The sequence below is a fragment of the Phacochoerus africanus genome, chromosome 3, assembly GCF_016906955.1.
Source record: "Phacochoerus africanus isolate WHEZ1 chromosome 3, ROS_Pafr_v1, whole genome shotgun sequence".
Lineage (NCBI taxonomy): Eukaryota > Metazoa > Chordata > Mammalia > Artiodactyla > Suidae > Phacochoerus > Phacochoerus africanus.
In genome coordinates this window covers 19,776,073-19,794,941 of record NC_062546.1, presented here as the reverse complement: position 1 = coordinate 19,794,941, position 18,869 = coordinate 19,776,073, and the positions used below count along the sequence as shown (strand labels likewise).

The 18,869-nt window shown below is 53.5% G+C and overlaps 1 protein-coding gene across 1 annotated transcript; it reads right to left on the bottom strand.

Annotated features, from left to right (window-relative positions):
* Nucleotides 1-12,275: 12,275 nt before the first annotated feature.
* Nucleotides 12,276-15,569, bottom strand: MAFB (MAF bZIP transcription factor B). Its single transcript, XM_047771095.1, has one exon. The coding sequence runs from the start codon at nucleotides 15,168-15,170 to the stop codon at nucleotides 14,199-14,201; it is 972 nt and encodes a 323-aa protein (XP_047627051.1). The 5' UTR covers nucleotides 15,171-15,569; the 3' UTR covers nucleotides 12,276-14,198.
* Nucleotides 15,570-18,869: the final 3,300 nt, after the last annotated feature.

Below are 18,869 nucleotides of genomic sequence, written 5' to 3'. Positions count from 1 at the left end.
CCACACAGCCAATAAGAGGAGGGGCTGGGTCTACACCCAGGTCTACCCAACTCTCCATCCCGAATTCTTTCTAGGCCCCCACTCCAGCTCCAGCGAAGAGTTCAGAAAAAAGAAATTGTCTTCCTTCTGGCCTCTGTGGCCCAGCAGCTCTTAAAGAAGGAGGGGATCTAAAGAGGAGAGGACTGTGGGTACCAGAGGACTGCATGGGGAAGCCTGCTTCCAGGGTGTGGAAGCCGGAGAACCCAAGGCCAATTCTGGGGTCGGTCTGGCCAGAGCAAGATGCTGAGCACAGGATGGAGGAATGAGTACCCTGGGGCTGGGCGCTGGAGGCCAAACTGAAGAATGTGCCTGGGGAGCCATCAATGGTTTCTCAGTGGGATGAGCTGCCAATAACTCAGAAAAATGAATACAAAACCAATGTCCCTCCTCATCACAAGAAAAAAAATCGTAAGTAGGTATGCTGACGGATGTTAACTAGACTTACATACAATTGCAATCATTTCACAATATACACAAATGTCAAATCACTATGTTGTATATCTGAAATGAATATAAAGTCATACGTCAATCATATCTCAAAAGGAATTTTTAGGAGTTCCCGCTGTGGTGCAGTGGGTTAAGAACTTAAGTGCATGGAGTTCCTGTCGAGGCTCAGTGGTTAACGAACCCAACTAGCATCCATGAGGATGAGGGTTCCATCCCTGGCCTTGCTCAGTGAGTTAAAGATCTGGCGTTGCCATGAACTGTGGTGTAGGTTGCAGACGCAGCTTGGATCCTGCATTGCTGTGGCTGTGGTGTAGGCCAGATACTACAGCTCCAATTGGACCCCTAGCCTGAGAACCTCCATATGCTGCGGTGCAGCCCTAAAAAGACCAAAAAAAAAAAAAAAATCTGAGTGCAATGGCTTGAATCAGTGAAGAGGTGCAAGTTCAATCCCCAGCCCAGCAAAGGGGGTTAAAGGATTTGGCATTGCCACAGATGTGCTGTGGGTCACAGCTGCAGCTTGGATTCAATCTCTGGCCCAGAAACTTCCATTTGCCACATATATAACCAAAAAATTTTTTTTTAATTTTAAAGCAATGTCTCCAGTAGAGCAGAGATGGCTCAAGAGAGGGTACAAGGTAGTCCGGGGAGGGGGGGGAGGTAATATTCTTCTCAGAGTCAAATCCCAAATTCTACCTCGCCTATCATTCAACCCCCAGCCTCGAAAGAATATAATGTTTGAGGTGCTCCCGTTATGGCGCAGCGGAAACGAATCCAACTAGGAACTATGAGGTGGCAGGTTCAATCCCTGGCCTCATTCAGTGGGTTAAGGCTCTAGAGTTGCCAAGAGCTGTGGTATAGGTTGAAGACGCGGCTTGGATCCTGCGTTGCTATGGCTGTGGCATAGGCCAGAGGCTATAGCTCCGGATGGACCCCTAGCCTGGGAACCTCCATATGCTGCGGGTGTGGCCCTGAAAAGCCAAAAAAAAAAAAAAAGAATATAATGGTTGAAAACATAAACTCTGGATTTAAGTTGCCTGGATTTGAATCCCAGCACTGCCACTTACTAGCTGTGCATCCTTGAGCAAGTTGCTTAACCTCTCTGTGATTCCATTTCCTCATCCAGAAAATGGAGATAATACTATTCCCCTGCCTCACAGGCTTATCATGAAGCTTATGTGAGTCAATTATAACAGAACACTTACATGGGAAGTGTCGCCAAATAAGGGTCTTCAAGGCCACAGCCCCTTCTTTATCAAAGGTAAAAACAGGATGAGCCTGACATGGTGGTGTGGTCTTAGTGATCCCATTCTGGGTCCTAGTAATCACCAATTTCTTTGCTACCTATAGGCCGTTCTTTTAAAAATATGCTTATGGGTTTGATTCCTGGCCTCTCTCAGTGGGTTAAGGATCCAGTGTTTCTGCAGGCTGCAGCATAGGTCTCAGATGGTGTAGGCTGGCATCTGTAGCTCTGATTTGACCCCCATCCTGGGAATTCCATATGCCACAGGTGCAGCCCTAAAAATAAAAATAATTAAAATATGCCCTGGAAGATTTCCAAGAACCACAGTTTCTGCAGAATGAATCTATCACATATCAACAATTTTATAAGGTTCAACCTAATGCTTCTACTTTTTGAAAGCAGGACTTGAGGCCCCTTCCTGGCCTTCTAGATACGCTTCTCCATCACGTAAACAGAGAGAGGAAGGTGGGCCATCCAAGAGAACACAACGTGGAGTCATTCTTTTTAGAAATTCTCAACCAAAAGAAAGGTCTTCAAGATATATAATGCCTATAACCCAATCGATATGTAAGTTTCCCATCATATAATGGTATGAAACCCAGGAGTTCCTGTTGTGGTTCAGTGGGTTAAGAATTCAACCAGTATTGATGAGGATACAGGTTAAATCCCTGGCCTTGCTCAGTGGGTTAAGGATCCCAGCATTGGCGTGAGCTGCTGTGTAGGTCACAGAAGTGGCTTGGATCCCGAGTTGCTGTGGCTGTGGTGTAGGCTGGCAGCTGCAGTTCCAGTTTGATCCCTAGCCTGGGAACTTAACATGTGCTGCAGATGCGGCCCTAAAAAGAAAAAAACAAAAAAACAAAAAAACAGAAACAAAACAAAACAAAACAAAAAAAAGTATGAAACCCAGAGAAAGGTCACTCCCTGTTGACTTTGAAGGAGACAGAAGCTGGACAGGCCTACAAGCAGGCAAATACAGTTCCCATTAGAAGTCATCTGAAGGACAGGACAGAGTCTTCCCAGGGACTTCTACACTTTGCTTCTGCCCTTTGACCTTCCCCAAATTGCCTCAGAATCTGGGCTCAGCATCTTGGACTGCCAAAGCCTCAGTCTAGATGAAACTGAAAGTGGGAGTCTTGCTCTCTTCTGGAGCAAAGACAAACCAATGCCTTGTTGATTTTGCCAACAAGACAGTGACATGATCAGAAGGAAGTTTTTGAAAGAGGACCCTGGCAGTCTCGGAGGAGAAGGGTGGGGCTGGAAGGCGCGTTTATTAAGACTCTAGGAATTGACCGAGAAAGAAGTAAGGACATTCCAGGCTAAGGTGTGGTGGTGCAGAGAGCTAGAAGGGAACCTCCGAGAGAGGATCTAAAAGCTGCCTTGGGAGTTCCTGCTGTGGCTCAGTGGTTGAGGACCCGACATAGTGTCTATGAGAGTGCTGGTTCAACCCCTGGCCTCATTCAGTGGGTTAAAGATCCAGCATTGCTGCAAGCTGCAGCATAGTTGCAGATGTGGCTTGGATCCTGTGTTGCTGTGGCTGTGGCTGTGCCATCTGCAGCTTTGATTCAACCCCTAGCCCAGGAACTGCCATATGCCCCAGGTGTGGCCATACAAAAATAAAATAAAATAAAATAAAATAAAAACCAGAATTTTCCCCCACCCCCAAGAGATCAGCTTATTTCTCAGAAACTAAAACAAGGACTTGGAGGAGTTCACTTGGCTGGTGGTATTAACAGGCACCTAGAGACACATTCTCCCCCAGCTCTGCTTGGAGACGAAATTTACCCTGACTCTATTTACCCAACTGTAAGATGGTCTGAATAGCCGGTCCTTTGCCATGTGAGATAAAGAGCCAAAGGTCACGTGAAGAAGGCAAAGGGGTAGGGACTGGGGGTCGGTGGGGGGCCGCTCACAGATGTGCCTTGATTTCTCAGCCCTGATTATGCAGGAGAAATGTCCTCTGGGAACCGCGGCAGCCCCATCTGTGGGCTGCCCTGAGCCTCTTCCTGCCTCAGTGAAACAGAAAGCAGGAGCTGGGGGAAGGTTGATTTTGACTGGAAGACACTGAATGCAATCTTCTCTGCATGTTTACAAAGTGTGTTTACCAAGCAGCCTGCTCTCCAAACCCTAGCAATTGCTTAAAACAAGAGAGCTGTTGATTTGTGGAGTGTTTTCTTAAAAAAAAAAAAAAAATCACAAATGTTGGATTTAGAGACATTATTTCTTTTTAAAAATAACTTGTCAAAGGGGACAAAGTATTTAGGAAGATTTCTTCTCAGCTCAAAAAGCGATGAGGAAGAGGAGCCCCCTTTTTTTCTGCATGAGATTAGAGCCAGCAACAGGACAAACGGGGGGGGGGGGGGGCAGTCAGAAGTGGGTGGGAAAACTGACTAGCTCCCTGCCCTCAGAATCCCAGCAAGTCCCTCCTCTGACACCCCCCCACAACCCCACCTTTTTCTCTTCAAAGACCCACCAAGAAGCTAAGGGAAACAATGAGATTAAGTTCTGCTCTGGCCCCTCCCCACCCACCACCCCCACCCCCACCCCACCCCACTCCACCCACGAAGTCCCACCCAGCTCTCCCCCACTACCTCTCCTGTATCAAATGTCAGTCTCTCTCCTCCCAGATACCAAAACATGTCCCAAAGTGCACCAATGAGGTACACAAAATTTGGAGCATAATACACAATCTTAAAAAAAAAAAAATTGGTAATATATATTTCAAGGAGCATCAAAAAACTAGGTAGATAAATGGATAGATCATTTAAGATAGGTGATCGATAGATGAATAGATACATAGATTGGAGGGAAAGATAGAGGATAGATAGGTAGATGGATAGGTAGATAGATAGATAATATATAGACACAAATGGAGAGCCAGGACCTCAAACCCATGCTTTCACAGCTATTACCCCTTTCCTCTTTAAATACATTTTACTCAATACATATTCATTCAACCACTTATTGGGTTATTGAGGTCCTACTAAGTGCCGGACACCATTTATGGTACTTAGGAACATCAATGAACAAAATAGTCATCAGACAGTGACCTCAGAGAGCTTATTTGCTGGCAGGAAGAGGTAGAAAAGAAACAATAAATAAAGAGGTAATCCAGTGTCCTAAGGTGATTAGCTCTATGGAGGGAAAAAAGGCAAAGAACAGTGGAGCAGAACAGGACAGGTGGGCAGTGGTCACGGAGGAGGGAGGGATCGGGCTGCCAGATCAAGTAGGGCAGTCAGGATAAGTGTGATCAAGGAGGCAAGACTGGAACAAGGACTTGGAGGAGATGAGGGCGTTTGCCAGTTTCATCTGGGGAAGAGTGGTTCAGGCAGAGGGAACAGCTCAAGCAAATGCCCTAAGCAGGGAGAGTAGCCCACGTGTTCCAGAAACATCAGGCAGCCAGTGTGGTGGACATAGTGAGCAAGGTGAGAAAGTAGGAGAAAATCAGAAAAGAGACAGAGAGACCTTGAGCACTTAGTTTAAAATTAAGACTAAAAGAAATTTAAACCTAGAATGTTCTTCTGCTACCCATTTGACCTGGATAACTCCTACTCGGGCTTCAGATCTTCACTCAAACATCACTTCCTCCAGGAAGCCCACCTTGACCACTCTTCCCCCAGTCTGTGTCAGCGTCTTTCTTGTACACATGCTCTAAGAGGGCCAGGCTTCTTTCTCCATAGGATTTATTGCCATAGGTGACATTGTACCCTGGTTGGTGGAACCTCTAAATTCACCTCTCTCTCTCTCCCTCCTACTAGACTGTAAACTCCATGAGAACGCGTCTGCTGAGATTGTTTCTGCTTTTGCCCACTGTTGTATTGCCAACACCTAGCACAGTGCCTGTCATAGTGAAGATACACAATAAATATTTGCTTGATAGCTGGTTGAATGCGTTGAGGTAGCAGGGATGGAGGCAGAATATTCGCTATCACAGGGTTATAACAGCGATGGCCACACTGTCATCCAGTAGGCTCCTGGGACTCAAAACCTGGTAAGTGTGATCAGCTCCAGAAGCCGGAGTCCCAGATCAGCCCAGGACCCCCTACCAGCTCACCAAGGCCTTCCAGGGATTGCTTCTCTCTTCCCTGGAGAAGCCCAGATTCAGATATTCACAAAAAGCACCCCCCCCCCGCCCCCACTCACCTCCATCCCTGCACTTGCAGTAGCGGCAGCAGTTGTCAAATGCTTTCTTTGGCTGCTCACAGAAGAATCCTAGGAGAGGGGACTGACCTTGGCACATACCCCGTGATGCCTGGCAAGGCGGGGAGAGGGCCATGGGTTCCAGCATATATATGGCCACCCTCATGGAGCAAATCCAGGATCACACAGCTGCGGATCTGACAGGTAGCACGCAGCAGCTGTGTGATTTACAGGGGCTTGTAGGGAGAGGTTTCCCCTCCCAATTTGAGAGCTTGAGTGCTTCGTATAAATATTTATGGGAGTCTGGGTCTCCATTAACCCCACCCGTGCCACATTTCACTTGTGACATGGTGCTTGTATGTGAATGAATGTGAAGGTCAGTGTTCAATATACAACGTGTGTGTCTGTGTATGTGGTCCATGTGCATTTTGTAAAAGTGTATATACATGTGTAATCAACTGGGCTTCAGTGCAAGTATATATCCATACAGACATGCATAATTGTGTACATTCTATGCACCCTGTGTAAGCGGATGGGTGTGAGCATCTGGACTTGCATGCACACAGGCATGGAGACACACCTGTAGGTCCATGTGCAATATATGTGCACACGTGTGCATATGACCCTGAGCGTGCATATATGGCAAATAAGCACAGGTGGAGCCTACATGCAAATATGTCTGTATGCACATATATTCCTGCCTCATTCCACACGTGTTTATGCATCTGCCTGCCCTAAGAGTGTGAGCACATCTCTGCACAGGTCCAAAGCTCCGATATCATACCAGAAAGAGCTTTGGTTCAGCTGTGGGTAATTTCATTAAAACTGCCTCACCTAGAGGCTACTTCTTCTATAAACACTTGCTCTGATCATTATATTTTGGGGAAAGTTCAGCTGAGAGCAGACAAAAGATGAGAGGACTCTGGGAGTCCCCTGTGGCACAGCGGGTTAAGGATCTGGTGTTGTCACTGCAGCAGCTAGGATCATTGCTATGGCCTAGGTTCAATCCCTGGCCCAGGAATTTCCACACGCTATGGGTGCAGCCAAAAAAAAAAAAAAGTATGAGAGGACTCCAATTAATTACAAACAATGCCAATCTTCCAAGTTAACTCCAACACACACACACACACACATGCACACGCACACACACACACTCTCTCACAGAACCACCGTAACCTGCTGGCTCCCCCTTGAGAGACTGAAATGGGCAACAGAGCAGCAGTGTCCCTCTGAGCCCCTTGTGACTTTTGTCCTGCTGCATCTCCAAGGCCCCAGTGCCCCTCTTCATACCTGAAAAGGGAGCCTTTTGGCTGGAGAGCATTGCCTTCAACCCCAGGAAAGTGACTGCCCTCTGCAAAGGGAATTAGAAAGGAAACTGTCCTTCAAAAGGGCTATTTCCCACCCGACCATACTTTGTCCATACTTTTCGCCAAGCTCTGCCCCGCTCCCAAGTGTTTCAGATAAGAGACAGTGGACTTAGGGGATTGGGTGGCAAAAATACAAGTTTTGGCATCAAATGGGTGGGGATTCAAGTTCCAGATCCTCCACTGGGTGACCAGCTAAGCGATGACCCCTCTGGGCCTACTTACCCATCTCTGAACTGCATGGCCAGTAGCAGACCGCACTCACAGAGTTAAGTGAAATGTCATAATGAGATTAAGCTCATGATCTGGCCATCCCTTCAATGCTCTGCGACCTGCCTGCCCTTTGTCTGTGGAAAGGGACAAGTGTGCCAGGTTCAGATTCCCAGGGCACAAAGGGCAGAGCCCGAGAGTCCTGCACTGGGAAGTGCAACCCTTTGCTGCCCCCAGACCAGCCCAGGCTCACGGCCTCTCCTGAGTGGCCACAAATGCATATCACCCTGGCAGGATCAGGGCTGTGGAAGTAACAGATCAGAAGAAACAAGGGGACTTGAGAGTGAGCTCAGGGCAGCCGTGGCTCCTGATTTCTGACAGAGTCACAGGCCAGGCTCAGCATCCACCTCACCCTCTCTCACTCTGAAACAGATACCCTCTAGCTTCTCACCCCCTGTCTATTGACTGGCAGAAATGCAAGCCCTGATAAAATGCACCACGCTCCCAAAAGGAAAACACAACAATATAAATATTGAATTTGTGGACTTCAGCTCTCTTCTCACACAGCAGCTGGCTTCTTCCAGAAAGTGGCAGGCCTTCTCCTATTGCCTCTGGGGCGGGCACCTCCAGCCTAGAGGACATCATCCCCCCCACCCCACCCCCCCCGACTCCCACCTTTTTTTGGATTCTAAGTAAAAAGCAATGTGTAATGAGTGGCTGTTATTTTACACAAAAGCAACTTCACGTGCAAAGAACGTGGAGAAGCAGCTAAAACTGAGTTTTGCTTTGGAACAAATCCTCATTAATAACGTTAGAACAGCAACTTAATCTCGTATATTTCATTTCCGCCAAGTGAGAACAGTTCTGATTTTCTTATCGAAATGCATGTTCTGAGATAGTATGTGTAGAACAAGGGAGAAGGGTCCTAGGATACTAAGATGTGTAAGGCATGGCAAATGCTTGTAGTACACGGAGAATGCATTCTCCCCAGTGAAAGGGTTGCTCTCCTGGGTCTGGACACTCTGGTCCCAGGGGCAGGAAGTGTAGAAAGGATGAAATTCCAGCAGCAGCAGCATCTCCTTTCCCCAAATGGAGGCTAGTCCTCTGAGCCACATAAGTACCAACCTAGGAAGGTTCATGGTGGCTGCTTCCTCAACCAAGGGACTCTCCCTTCTCTGCAAGCTGGCATGTCTCCCCAGAGTATTGAGCTGGGCACAAGCATTGGAGCAGCTTTTCTTATCCAGACTGGATTCTTTCAGCAGAGCTGCTGCTATAAATTTAAGACACTGTCTACAGGATGCACCATTTGAGGACTTTTATTTTGGTGGGGGGAGGAGGAGCAGAGCAAACCTCTAATCCTCCCTTCCTTACGTAACAAATCCAAACACAGCTATCTCGGGGTGGTGAGGCCAGGCCGGCAGACAGTGGGCTGCAGAGGGAAGGGTTACGCAAGAAGCCAGTTCTGGGTTTTCCTTTCTGAAAACAGAAGGGCTCCAAAGCAGGTTTTTGCATTTAAAAGCCTGCAAGGGAAAACTAGTCAAATCTCTAAATCCAGCTGTTCCCTGGAGTAACCTGGAAAGAAAGAAATTGAGGAGTGGGATGCGTGGCTGAGGGAGTAGGGATTTGCCCGGTGTCGCAGAAGCTGTATCTCTTAAGTCACAGAAAAAGCCAAATGGCCATTCTTGGGTATCTGGTGTGGTTCCTGGCAACTCCCACTGAGTCCAGGAGGTCCCTGGGTAAGCACAGCTGGAGCTGGTGGGGGAAAGGTCGGACAGGGCACAGGGTTGTCCTGCCACAGAAATGCCCAGAGACCCTGGACTGAAGGAAGTCTGGCTGGAAAGAAGGATCTGGGTCTAGGGCCCAGCCTCAGCTCCCTGGGGATCCTTTTCTCCGAGAGCCTTGGCTTGCCAGCTTTCCCATCAGCGGGTACCTTGCTCCGGCTCCATCCCAAGTCAACCCCGCCACTGCGGGAAGGAAGGAAGGGAAAGCTGTACAGCTGCACAGCGGGATCAAGCCAGCTGGAGCCCAAAATAGCAGGCCGGGGGCTCGGGCTCTGGGCGTTGTTTCCGGGGACGCCAGAGTCTCATCTCCATCTCCCCCACTCCTCTCCACACTTACCAGGCACCTCACAGCCCGCTCTCAAAACCCTTCTCCGCCGGGCAGCGCCAGGATAAAAGGCAGAAGAGAAAGAAAAAGAGGGGGGAAATACGTAGGGAGAAAGTTTTCCTTAACGAAGAGTTTCCGAAGGAAGGGTTGTGGAAAGGGAAACTGCAAAAAAAGTAAGGACGCGAGGAGACAGGAGAGGGAGGCCGATGCCGGGAGGACCCCAGGGTCCCGGGAAGCCGCGCCCGAGCACCTTCCCCGGCTCGCCTTGCTAAAGGTGGAGCCGGCGGTCCAAGCAGCACAGCCTCCCGCGTACCCCTGAGATTCGGGGGTTACAAGAGGGGGCCTTCGTTCCCTGCCGGACTGGGGCCACCTCTGGCCCAGAGCATGGTCTGCAGCGGAGTCACCGTCGCGGGCCTCCTGCGTCTGTCTCGACCTGTGCTCTCAAGGGCAGGCGCCAGGCTGTCTGCGTGGGACCAGTGCTGGCGTAGAGGACTCCCGGCACGGAGAGGATGTTTCCCCCCCGGGTCTTGGAGGATCGCGAGGAGCCCGCGGGCGGCGGGGAGCGGTGGCGACCGAAAGGAGACGCCGGCCTGCGAGGCTCCGCTGGAGTGAGACTAACCGAGAGACCTTGGTACCCCGGGACCCCGGTCACTTTGCCTGAGCTTCGGGCACCCGGTCTGCGGCAAGGCGGCGGCCAGGAAGTGGCCGGGACTTGCCCGCTGGATGAGCCCGAGCCGGAGGCTCCCGAGGTCCCGGCCTCCACCTCCACCCGCGCGCTGGCTCCGCCCGGCCGGCTCTAGCCTGCGTGCCACCGAGCCGGTTGGTGCGCAAATGGTAGGGACTTGAGAGTGCCTGCGAGAACATCAGTGGGGGTAAAGGATGAGGACGTCTGCGTATCTGTGTGTCACTAGGACTGTGTCGTGGGATTGTCAGGTTCTCAGAGACCCCACTGATCACTCTAAACCGGCCTGAGCCACCGTGGCATTGTGGATGCAGCGTGATGGCATCCGGCACTGGGTGGGGTTTGTCTGTGTGCTCTGGGAAAGGAAAAACCTAGCTTTGGAGTCTGCGACCCTCCCCAGCCCGGAGGCTTTTAGCACAGAGTCCGGGTGACTCCAGAGGTGGAGGATGCCAGTCTGCTTGGGAGGATTCCAAAGGGCATCAGGCCTCCGCCACGTGGAGTGTGGAGTCCTGGTCATCTCCCTTGTTCCCCAACCAAGCATCTGGGATTCTTCCAGAGCTCCACCTGCCAGATCTTTTTTAGCTCCAAAGGCAGTAGACCTGTGCATGTGGGCACCCTTTTACCCAGTTCTGTGCATGTGCAGGTGCCCAGGCAGTTACTCAAGTAATCCTACCTCCCTGTTCCCTCTACCACGGGCAGCACCGCAGTTACTCCATCCTCCTCCCAGATCTCGGCCAAAGCCATCGCTGCCGGGTAACTCTTTGAGTTGGTGAAATGAACTGAGTCTCAGAATTGAAATCTAACAAGAATTTCTGACTTCTTTCCTACTAAGCATCACCAAAGCACCACTCAATGTAAATCGCTGCTGGTGTTATTTGGCTTTTACTTTTTTGTTTTCCCTGCCCCCGTGCCTTTGCCATAACCCTGGCCACCAATACCAGGCCGCCAGGAACCTAGGCCAAAATCTATCCCCTGCTAGTTTCGCCCTCGCTCTTTCCAGCTCTAGTTCCTGGCCGGGGTTCTTCTGCTTGGGTTTCCTGCACCTCCCCACTCAGGTCCTGAAGTTCCATCTTAGAAACTCCAGGCCAGCAAACCCCAGGGCTGGAAGGCTGAGTCCCCTGGGACTGCAGATACTGGGTCTGAGGAGATCAGAACTCCTTGGAATCTGCCACTGTCAAAGGAGCATAGGATTCTTGGGGAGGGGGGGGATTCCTCCCCAGAGATGGAATTTCAAGAAGGCGGAGAGCAGTTTGGGGCAACTAGGCAGCGACCTGGAGTCCTCTAAGAGCCTGGGAAAGGCAAGGTTCTGGGACCTCTTCCCAGTGGAGGAGCTCCAGGCTATAGTCAGAGCTTCTGCACCAGAATGATGCCCCAACCCCCTTCGACCGACCCCTGATTTGGGGAGTCATCAAAATCCTGGTCTGATCACGCAGTGCCCTTCTGTAGGGCTGAAGGCCTGAGTGGCAGAAAACAGGTCCACAAGGATGGACTTCGCTTACACTCCAGGACCTCCTGCTGGATTCCACTTGCTTCCTGGGGTGGGGGATCGGCTAGGACTCCACTCAAGAGAGGGCTTTCTAGGGCAACTCTGGTTGCCCCCAGCAGATCCCCCAGGCAGGAGGACCAGATTGACAGGGCCAGGGCGCCTGACTGCCAGAAACACCCTGCTTCCCCATCAGGATGTCAGCAACTTCAGGCTTCCTAGGTTCGACCAACCTCAGAGCCAGCAGGCTAGCAGACCAGTCCTGATGCCCAAACCTGAAAGTTCTGCCCTTTCTCCGCTCACAAACCGGCTCCTGAACCGGTGTCTGTACCTAGGGCGAGAAGCAGAAAACACATTTGAGGCTCAAGTACACACACTCACACTCAAACACGAAAGGGAGAAATTTGCCCAGACTTGGTCTGTTTCTCCATTGGTGGGAGTTCTAGAAGAGGCTGGAGAAGAAAAGTCAGGCAAACGCCGAGTCCTCTAAATAAACACCATTTCCATGGTTTTAATAAGCAAAATAGGAAACCATTTTAATAACCAAAAAACAGAAACCAGTCTGAATAAAACTACAATAGACTAGGTTTTAATGTTTTCATATCATAAGCAGGGTTTGAAATTGATCCCTTATTTTACAGGAAATAAAAACAATTTCTGTTGCGGCAAATTTGATTTCAACACAGTTGAATCCGTAAAAACCAAAGCTCGTTTCTGATGCAGGACGAATATCCACAATATTTAAAACTGCAAGCACCATGCGGATCATACAATCTTGTTATTACTGTTAATTTATCAACTAATACAAACTCAAAAATGCATCCGGCCAGCAGCGCCAGCAAATTTCAAATGAGAACTAAAAAATACGCTTTCATTTTGGTATTTTTGTCAGTGCAACTTAAATCCTTTTACTGACCTGCAGGAAAAAAAAAAAGTAATAATAAAGAAAAACACCCAGATCTTCCCTATAACTACTATACAACTGAAGGGGGGGGGGGACACCACCAATAACTCGCCCGCTATCTCAAAAGCAGGGAAAGAAACGCACGTAACATATTGGTCTAAAGAACGCACTTCAAAGTTGCAAAATTACTTGCCAATGTTTGGGTTTCTCGATCTTTCCGACTGTAGCGGTTGGTTCAACACAAGTTCAGGTCACCGCTGGGCAGTCTGGGCTGGTGAAGACACTCACCCTAAGAACATTTCAGCCCCAGTAATTAGTGGAGGCCTGGAGGGTTTCATAGGGACCGTAGGGTGTTCCGGTTGCAATAAAAAGCAAACAAGATCTGTTTTCCTTTGCTTTCTTCATGGGGATGTCAATTTAGCCCTAAGACCAGGTGACATGAGGATGCTCCCTCCCGGACCTTCAGGGTTTGAAACTCTGCAGCTGCGAGACCCTGGTACTCGGGAGCTGGGACCTCTGTCCTCCTTCTCTCAACACAAAATTGAAAACTAAAACGGGAGAAAAAGAGCACTGAAAGGGGGCACTGAAAGGGGAGAAAACACAACTTCCAAGGGTGCCCCAAGATGAAGTTGTTTTTTCTGATGCAAATACCCAGAACTTTTCTTTTTTACTTACAAAAAAAGGGGAGCATAATAATAAACCCAAACAAAGACACTCAGCTTGCTGCCACGTTCTCTAAGCGGTTTGGCGGGGCGGGTATTTACAAGCCGACAGCCGAGAGACTGAAACCCGGCAAGCAGCCGCCGGAGTTTCCGAACTGCGATCCCTTCTCACTCAAAGAAACAAGGGGGTTATGATCCATGATCAACAACATGCTAAAGTTAAACAAGAAAATGGTACAAAATAGAAATTATTACCATACATGTCCAGCATGCAGGATTAATATTTTTAATGCAGATTTTCGTATTTTTTTTCTATATAATCGAGCAGGCAATAAAACTGATGAGATTTGCGCGCAGAACGTCCTAACTGAGGCCCGCGTCTAGAGGCTGAGAGCCAGTGTTCTCCGGACCCTAGACAGACAGACTCCTCTGTCCTTCCTTCGCTCAGCCTCGCCTCGCGTCTGCTGGGACGCCAGGGTCCCTTCTCCTCTCCTCTCTTCGCTGCTCTCTTGCTGGGCTGGACCGGGCTCCGGACCGCGAGGCATTGGGCTAGCCTTAACGCGCAAAGTTCAGGAAGCCAGGAGTCTCCAGACGGCCTTGGCGACTCCTCGCGACTATGCCTTGCCGCCCTCCAGCCTGGAGAAAAGTTGCTCTGGGACTTCCCACCACCTCGCCTCTCTCTGGCTCTGCTCGAGTCTAGGAGGCGGCGCTGGCACGCGCCGCTCTCGCCTTGGCCAAGGTCCCCTGCCTGCCCGCGCGCCCTCCCGTCGCCTGCGTCCCGCGCGCCCTTCCTCCCTCTCCCTCAAGTCAAACAGGTCAAGGCTGGGGCTGTGGCAGGGACAGGGTCCGGGGGAGTCCAGGGCTGGGGACACGGGACGGGGAGTCCGGGCCAGGGCAAGGGCGGGGGCCGGGACCGGCCACGACTCACAGAAAGAACTCGGGAGAGGAGGGGCTGTCGCTGGTGGAGCCCGCCTCCCTGAAGCCGGAGTTGGCGAGTTTCTCACACTTGACCTTGTAGGCGTCTCTTTCGCGGGCCAGCCGGGACACCTCCTGCTTAAGCTGCTCCACCTGCTGAATGAGCTGTGTCTTCTCATTCTCCAGGTGGTGCTTCTGCTGGACGCGTTTATACCTGCACGACTGGGCGTAGCCCCGGTTCTTCAGGGTCCGCCGCTTCTGCTTCAGGCGGATCACCTCGTCCTTGGTGAAGCCCCGCAGGTGGCGGTTCAGCTCGCGCACGGACATGGATACGAGCTGGTCGTCAGAGAAGCGGTCCTCCACGCTGCCGCTACCGCCAGCCGCCGTCGCGGTGGCCGCCGCGTGCGGCCCAGGCCCGGGATGGCTGGTGGGCAGCTGCTGCGCGGGGCTGGCCGCGCTGGACGGCGGTGGCGATGCTTGGTGATGATGGTGATGGTGTGGATGCGCGTGCGGGCCCAGCTCGTCATGGGCCACACCGGCGCCCGGGTAAGCGTGGTGCGGGTGTGGGTGGTGGTGGTGATGGTGGTGGTGCGCGCCTCGGAAGCCGTCGAAGCTCTGCAACGGCTGTGGCACTGGGTGCGAGCCAATGAGCGCCTCCACCGCGTCTTCGGGCGTCAGGTTGAGCGCCTCGGGGTTCATCTGCTGGTAGTTGCTCGCCATCCAGTACAGGTCCTCGAGGTGGGTCTTCTGTTCGGTGGGGCTGAAGCTGGGCGACGAGGGCACCGAGCTGCACGGCGTGCTGAGAGGTGTAGACGACACCGAGCCAGCTGGCTGCAGGCGCGTGCAGGGCCGGCCCGGGCGCTCCGCGCGCCCCAGCGGCTCCTTCTTTACGTCGAACTTGAGCAGGTCGAAGTCGTTGACGTACTCCATGGCCAGCGGGCTGGTGGGCAGCTCGGGCCCCATGCTCAGCTCCGCGGCCATCGCTCACGCGAGGCGCAGTCGCCGCTGCCGCCCGGGAAACTTTGCGACCGGCCGGGACGCGCCGAGCCGGGAGCGGGGGCGAAGAGCGGCGAGCCCGGGAGGCGGGGAGCCGAGGGCTCAGCGGGCCGGGGCCGCCGGCCAAGCCTTTGTCTGGGGACGCGGCGGCGCGCCGGAGAGTCCCGAGGCTGCCTGCGCCGCCCCAGAGCTCGAGGATGTGGCCGCGCCGGGGCCGGGACGGCCTGGGAGGGGTGGAGAAGCGAGCGGGACGCGGGGGCTGAACCGAGGGGAGGCGCCGGGCGAGCGCCCGCGGCTCGCTCTCTAGCTCTCTTGCTGTTGGTCTCTCTCGATCGCAGCCGCTCGCAGCCCGGCGGTGCAGCTGTGCGGGATCCGGCGCCGCCACTGCCTTTTATCGCCTCCCTGATGTCACTGGGGCGCGGGGGCCCGGGCGGCCCAGAGCGCTGGCCAATGGCTGCACGGGCCCCACGGCCCGGCGGCGCAGGGCGGGGCGCGCCTGACAGCTCCTCCGCCCCCAGTGTCAGCTGACTGGCGGCGCGAGCAGCCGAAGAGCCGCTGAGGCCTGGCGGAGGGCTGGAGCCAAGTGGGACCGCCGGCCCCGGCCCAGCCCCCACCCCCTCGGAGTCCTGGTCTCCGCCAGCTCTTCGGTGCTCCCCCCCCCCGCCCCACCTTATCCACCCCTTCGCGCGCTCTCCTCCTTCTTTACCCTTGTGCCCCCTCCCCTCCCACCAGCCCATATCAACCCCCAGGAGGCTCAGAATGAGCGCCGGGATGGCACCTCTCTGGCCCATTGTTCCCGAGCGTCCCCCGCCCAGTGGGGGACGCTCCGTGTGCCGCTGGGTCTCGGGCCGGTGTATGCGGTGCAAGGCTGTGTTTCTACAGATCTGCTCGCGTTTGTGTGTTGCGGGGTGGGGTGGAGGGACGAGGTCGGGGCTCCAAGAGTTGTGTTCAGATCCAACTCTTAACCTCCTCGGGCCAAGCAGGGTCTGCCCCCCTCCTGGAGGGTGCAGTGGCCGGGCCCGGATTTAGAACTCCGCTGGCCGCGCAGCTCCCTGCTCACCCCACCCACAAATGCACAAGATGAAGGGAGCTGGGAAGGAATCGGCCCAAAGGCTCAGAAGCCCTCTCCCAGGCAAATGCAAGGAACCCTGAATTCACCGAGGCTGGGGGCTGAGGCCAGCCCAGGACGGTGCTCCGGGTGGCTCTTGGCTGCTGGGAATCCGGCCCTGTTTTTGTTTGAACGTTTTGTAACGATTAAGCAGATCCCGGCGTCAGCCCAAGGTGGAGAGGCTCAAACAGGCATAAAGTGCGACCCCAAGTGGCCACTGCGCGCAAAGGCGCGCTGAACCGCGGGACCCGCAGCAGAAAGACTCGGCCGACGCCTCAGACCCAACTGGGTCTTCCCAACGGGCCCAATTCAACCTGGCCCAGAAAGTAGGCTGTGTGCGCACCGGAGCTCAGGACAGGTTCCTCTGGGGCCACGCACAGGTTCTCGGTTCGGTCCTCGGACTCAGTCGCGAGTTCCGCGCTGATGTCCCCCATGGAACTCTGTGCCCCAGCTGGGGGTGGGGGCGGGGGTGGGGAGATGCCCGGCGGCAGCTCCTTGAGCTGGAAACTCCTAGGCAGAGTTAGGCCGAGGGCCGAAAGAGGAAATGCTCCAGCCAGGGGCCCCAGAGCTGTGCAATGAGAAACCTCCGCTAAGCGCAGACGGGGACCCCGGAGCGTACCGTACTAAAGGCATTGAGACAGGGCTCCCGCTCTGCGCGCTTTTCTATCTGGTCCAGGATGGCCCGAAATATGAGCTCCCAAAACCCCGGCCCTGGCAAAGAAACGGGAGAAACCGCAAATTCGCTGGACGCGGAGACCCGACCCGCCTCCCGCGTCGCCTTCTGCTCTTCAGCTTTGGGCGCGCGCAGTGAAGGGCAGGAGAAGCGCGCACTGGGAGAGTGTGTCCAGGCTGCTGCCTCTGCAGGACCGGCACGATCGACGCCGCGTGTAAGTGTCAGGTGGGCACACCAATGCAGACGCAGCCAGATATTTTTTTAAGTGTTAGAAGGTAAAATATTTGCCTCCGATTAATGTGAAAACTATTCTCTTGAGCTCTCGGTGTGGCTGGAGAGAGTAGCGGTCGTGGGCAGCCTGTTTTTAATAAAATGAATATATTTTAATTAAAACTTGGACTGAAAGGTTTGGATCAACAACTGTATTGCTGGAAAAGCCCCTCTTCATCCCTCTGCGAGAAGCGTGCTCTCCGCAGAAACAATTAGGCTGTCTCCAGGGAAATTCTGGGCCGTGCCGCTGCCCCGCCCCTGCTCAAAGCTGGGCGCTGCGGACACTCATCCTCCCCGTCCCTGCCTCGTTCTCACGCAGCGAGAGAGGACTCGGATCGCGCGGCTAAGCAGGGAAACGGTTCGAGGCCACGCTGGGTCGGCCGTCTTGGGTCTACGCAGATCGTGGCTCGGACTGCCGGCTGCCAGGGCCAGACAAACGCCCTGGGTTCTCCCGGTGCCCCTGAACCCCAGCCGGCAGCGCCCTCCTTCCCGCGGACACTGCGGGCTTCTGTGAGCGCACCGAGACAGCCGCGCGGGTCTGCACCCTGTGTCCCATCGGGTCTAGACGTCTCACTCTTGCTGTTGAGGACCTAACCTGAGCCTCAGGAGGGTGACCCATTGAGGCCGTAGGAGTCCTTGAGCACCAGCTCTGCAGGTCCGAGCTTCCTGCTCTTCTGCGGGCATCCTGCCACCATCTCGAGAATTCAGGGGTTTTGTCTGGGGGGCTTCGTTCCTCTTTGTCCCTGTGCCTCTGTCTTGGGTTTTGGTCACTCCCGTCCCCTGGACTCTAACTGAGGTATCTCTGTCCTTTCTTAGGTCCACCCTCCCCAATAACCTGTTTCATTGCCGTCCTCCCAGCCTAGCCAGTCCCTCCTCTACCTACCCTGCCCCTAACTATCTCCACTAAAAACTATTGGAAACTGGGCTTGTGAAGGAGACACGGAGGTTCCTCCGGAGTTAAAGCTGCTGCAGAGCAGCTAACCTCACGGGTTAGCACCGGCCTCGCCCCTCCGGCTCCTGCTGCGCTCTGCCTGGGTCGCAGCGCCCCAACCCTGTGGCCTCCAGCTCCTGGCCAGCCACTAGCCACCCGGCTGCCTCCTCTCTGTGCCCTGATGGGGAGGAGGGATGCTGTAGGAATCAGCGAGCCGGCTCCCTTCCCCGAATCCCAGAGGCTACATCCCATCCCTGAAAGATGAGCCGGGTAGTGAGGGAAGAAAAGAGAAGTGCTGGTGGGAGAGGTGGAGAGTCGAGGAGGAGAAGCCAGTGAGGGGTAAGAGGCCTGAAGACACAGGAGTAGTGAGCGCAGCCCAAAGCCTCTTTTGAAGGGAAGACAAGGAGGGCTGGTAGCAACCAGAGTCCTCTACTGAACAATTTATCTCTGATCCCCAAAATTCCAATTCGAAGTTTGCACCCCCTCTCCAAAGCCACCGCAGGCTGGGCCAGAGGAGATTGCGCTCTGTGCGCACTCCCTTGGGATTCTTCAGCTAGATGTTGAGTGAGGAGGCTGTGTGCTGTCTGAAGCACCGCGGTGCCTCTGGACACTCGAGGTGGAAGTGGATGAAAAGTTATTCTTTAAGGGAGCAAGGGGCCACCGCCAACCACGGGGTTTGAGATCCGCAGCGCCGCTGCCGAA

Bases quoted from the DNA above. Each gene is read 5' to 3' on its own strand.
- MAFB (XM_047771095.1), bottom strand. From the start codon at position 15,170: ATGGCCGCGGAGCTGAGCATGGGGCCCGAGCTGCCCACCAGCCCGCTG.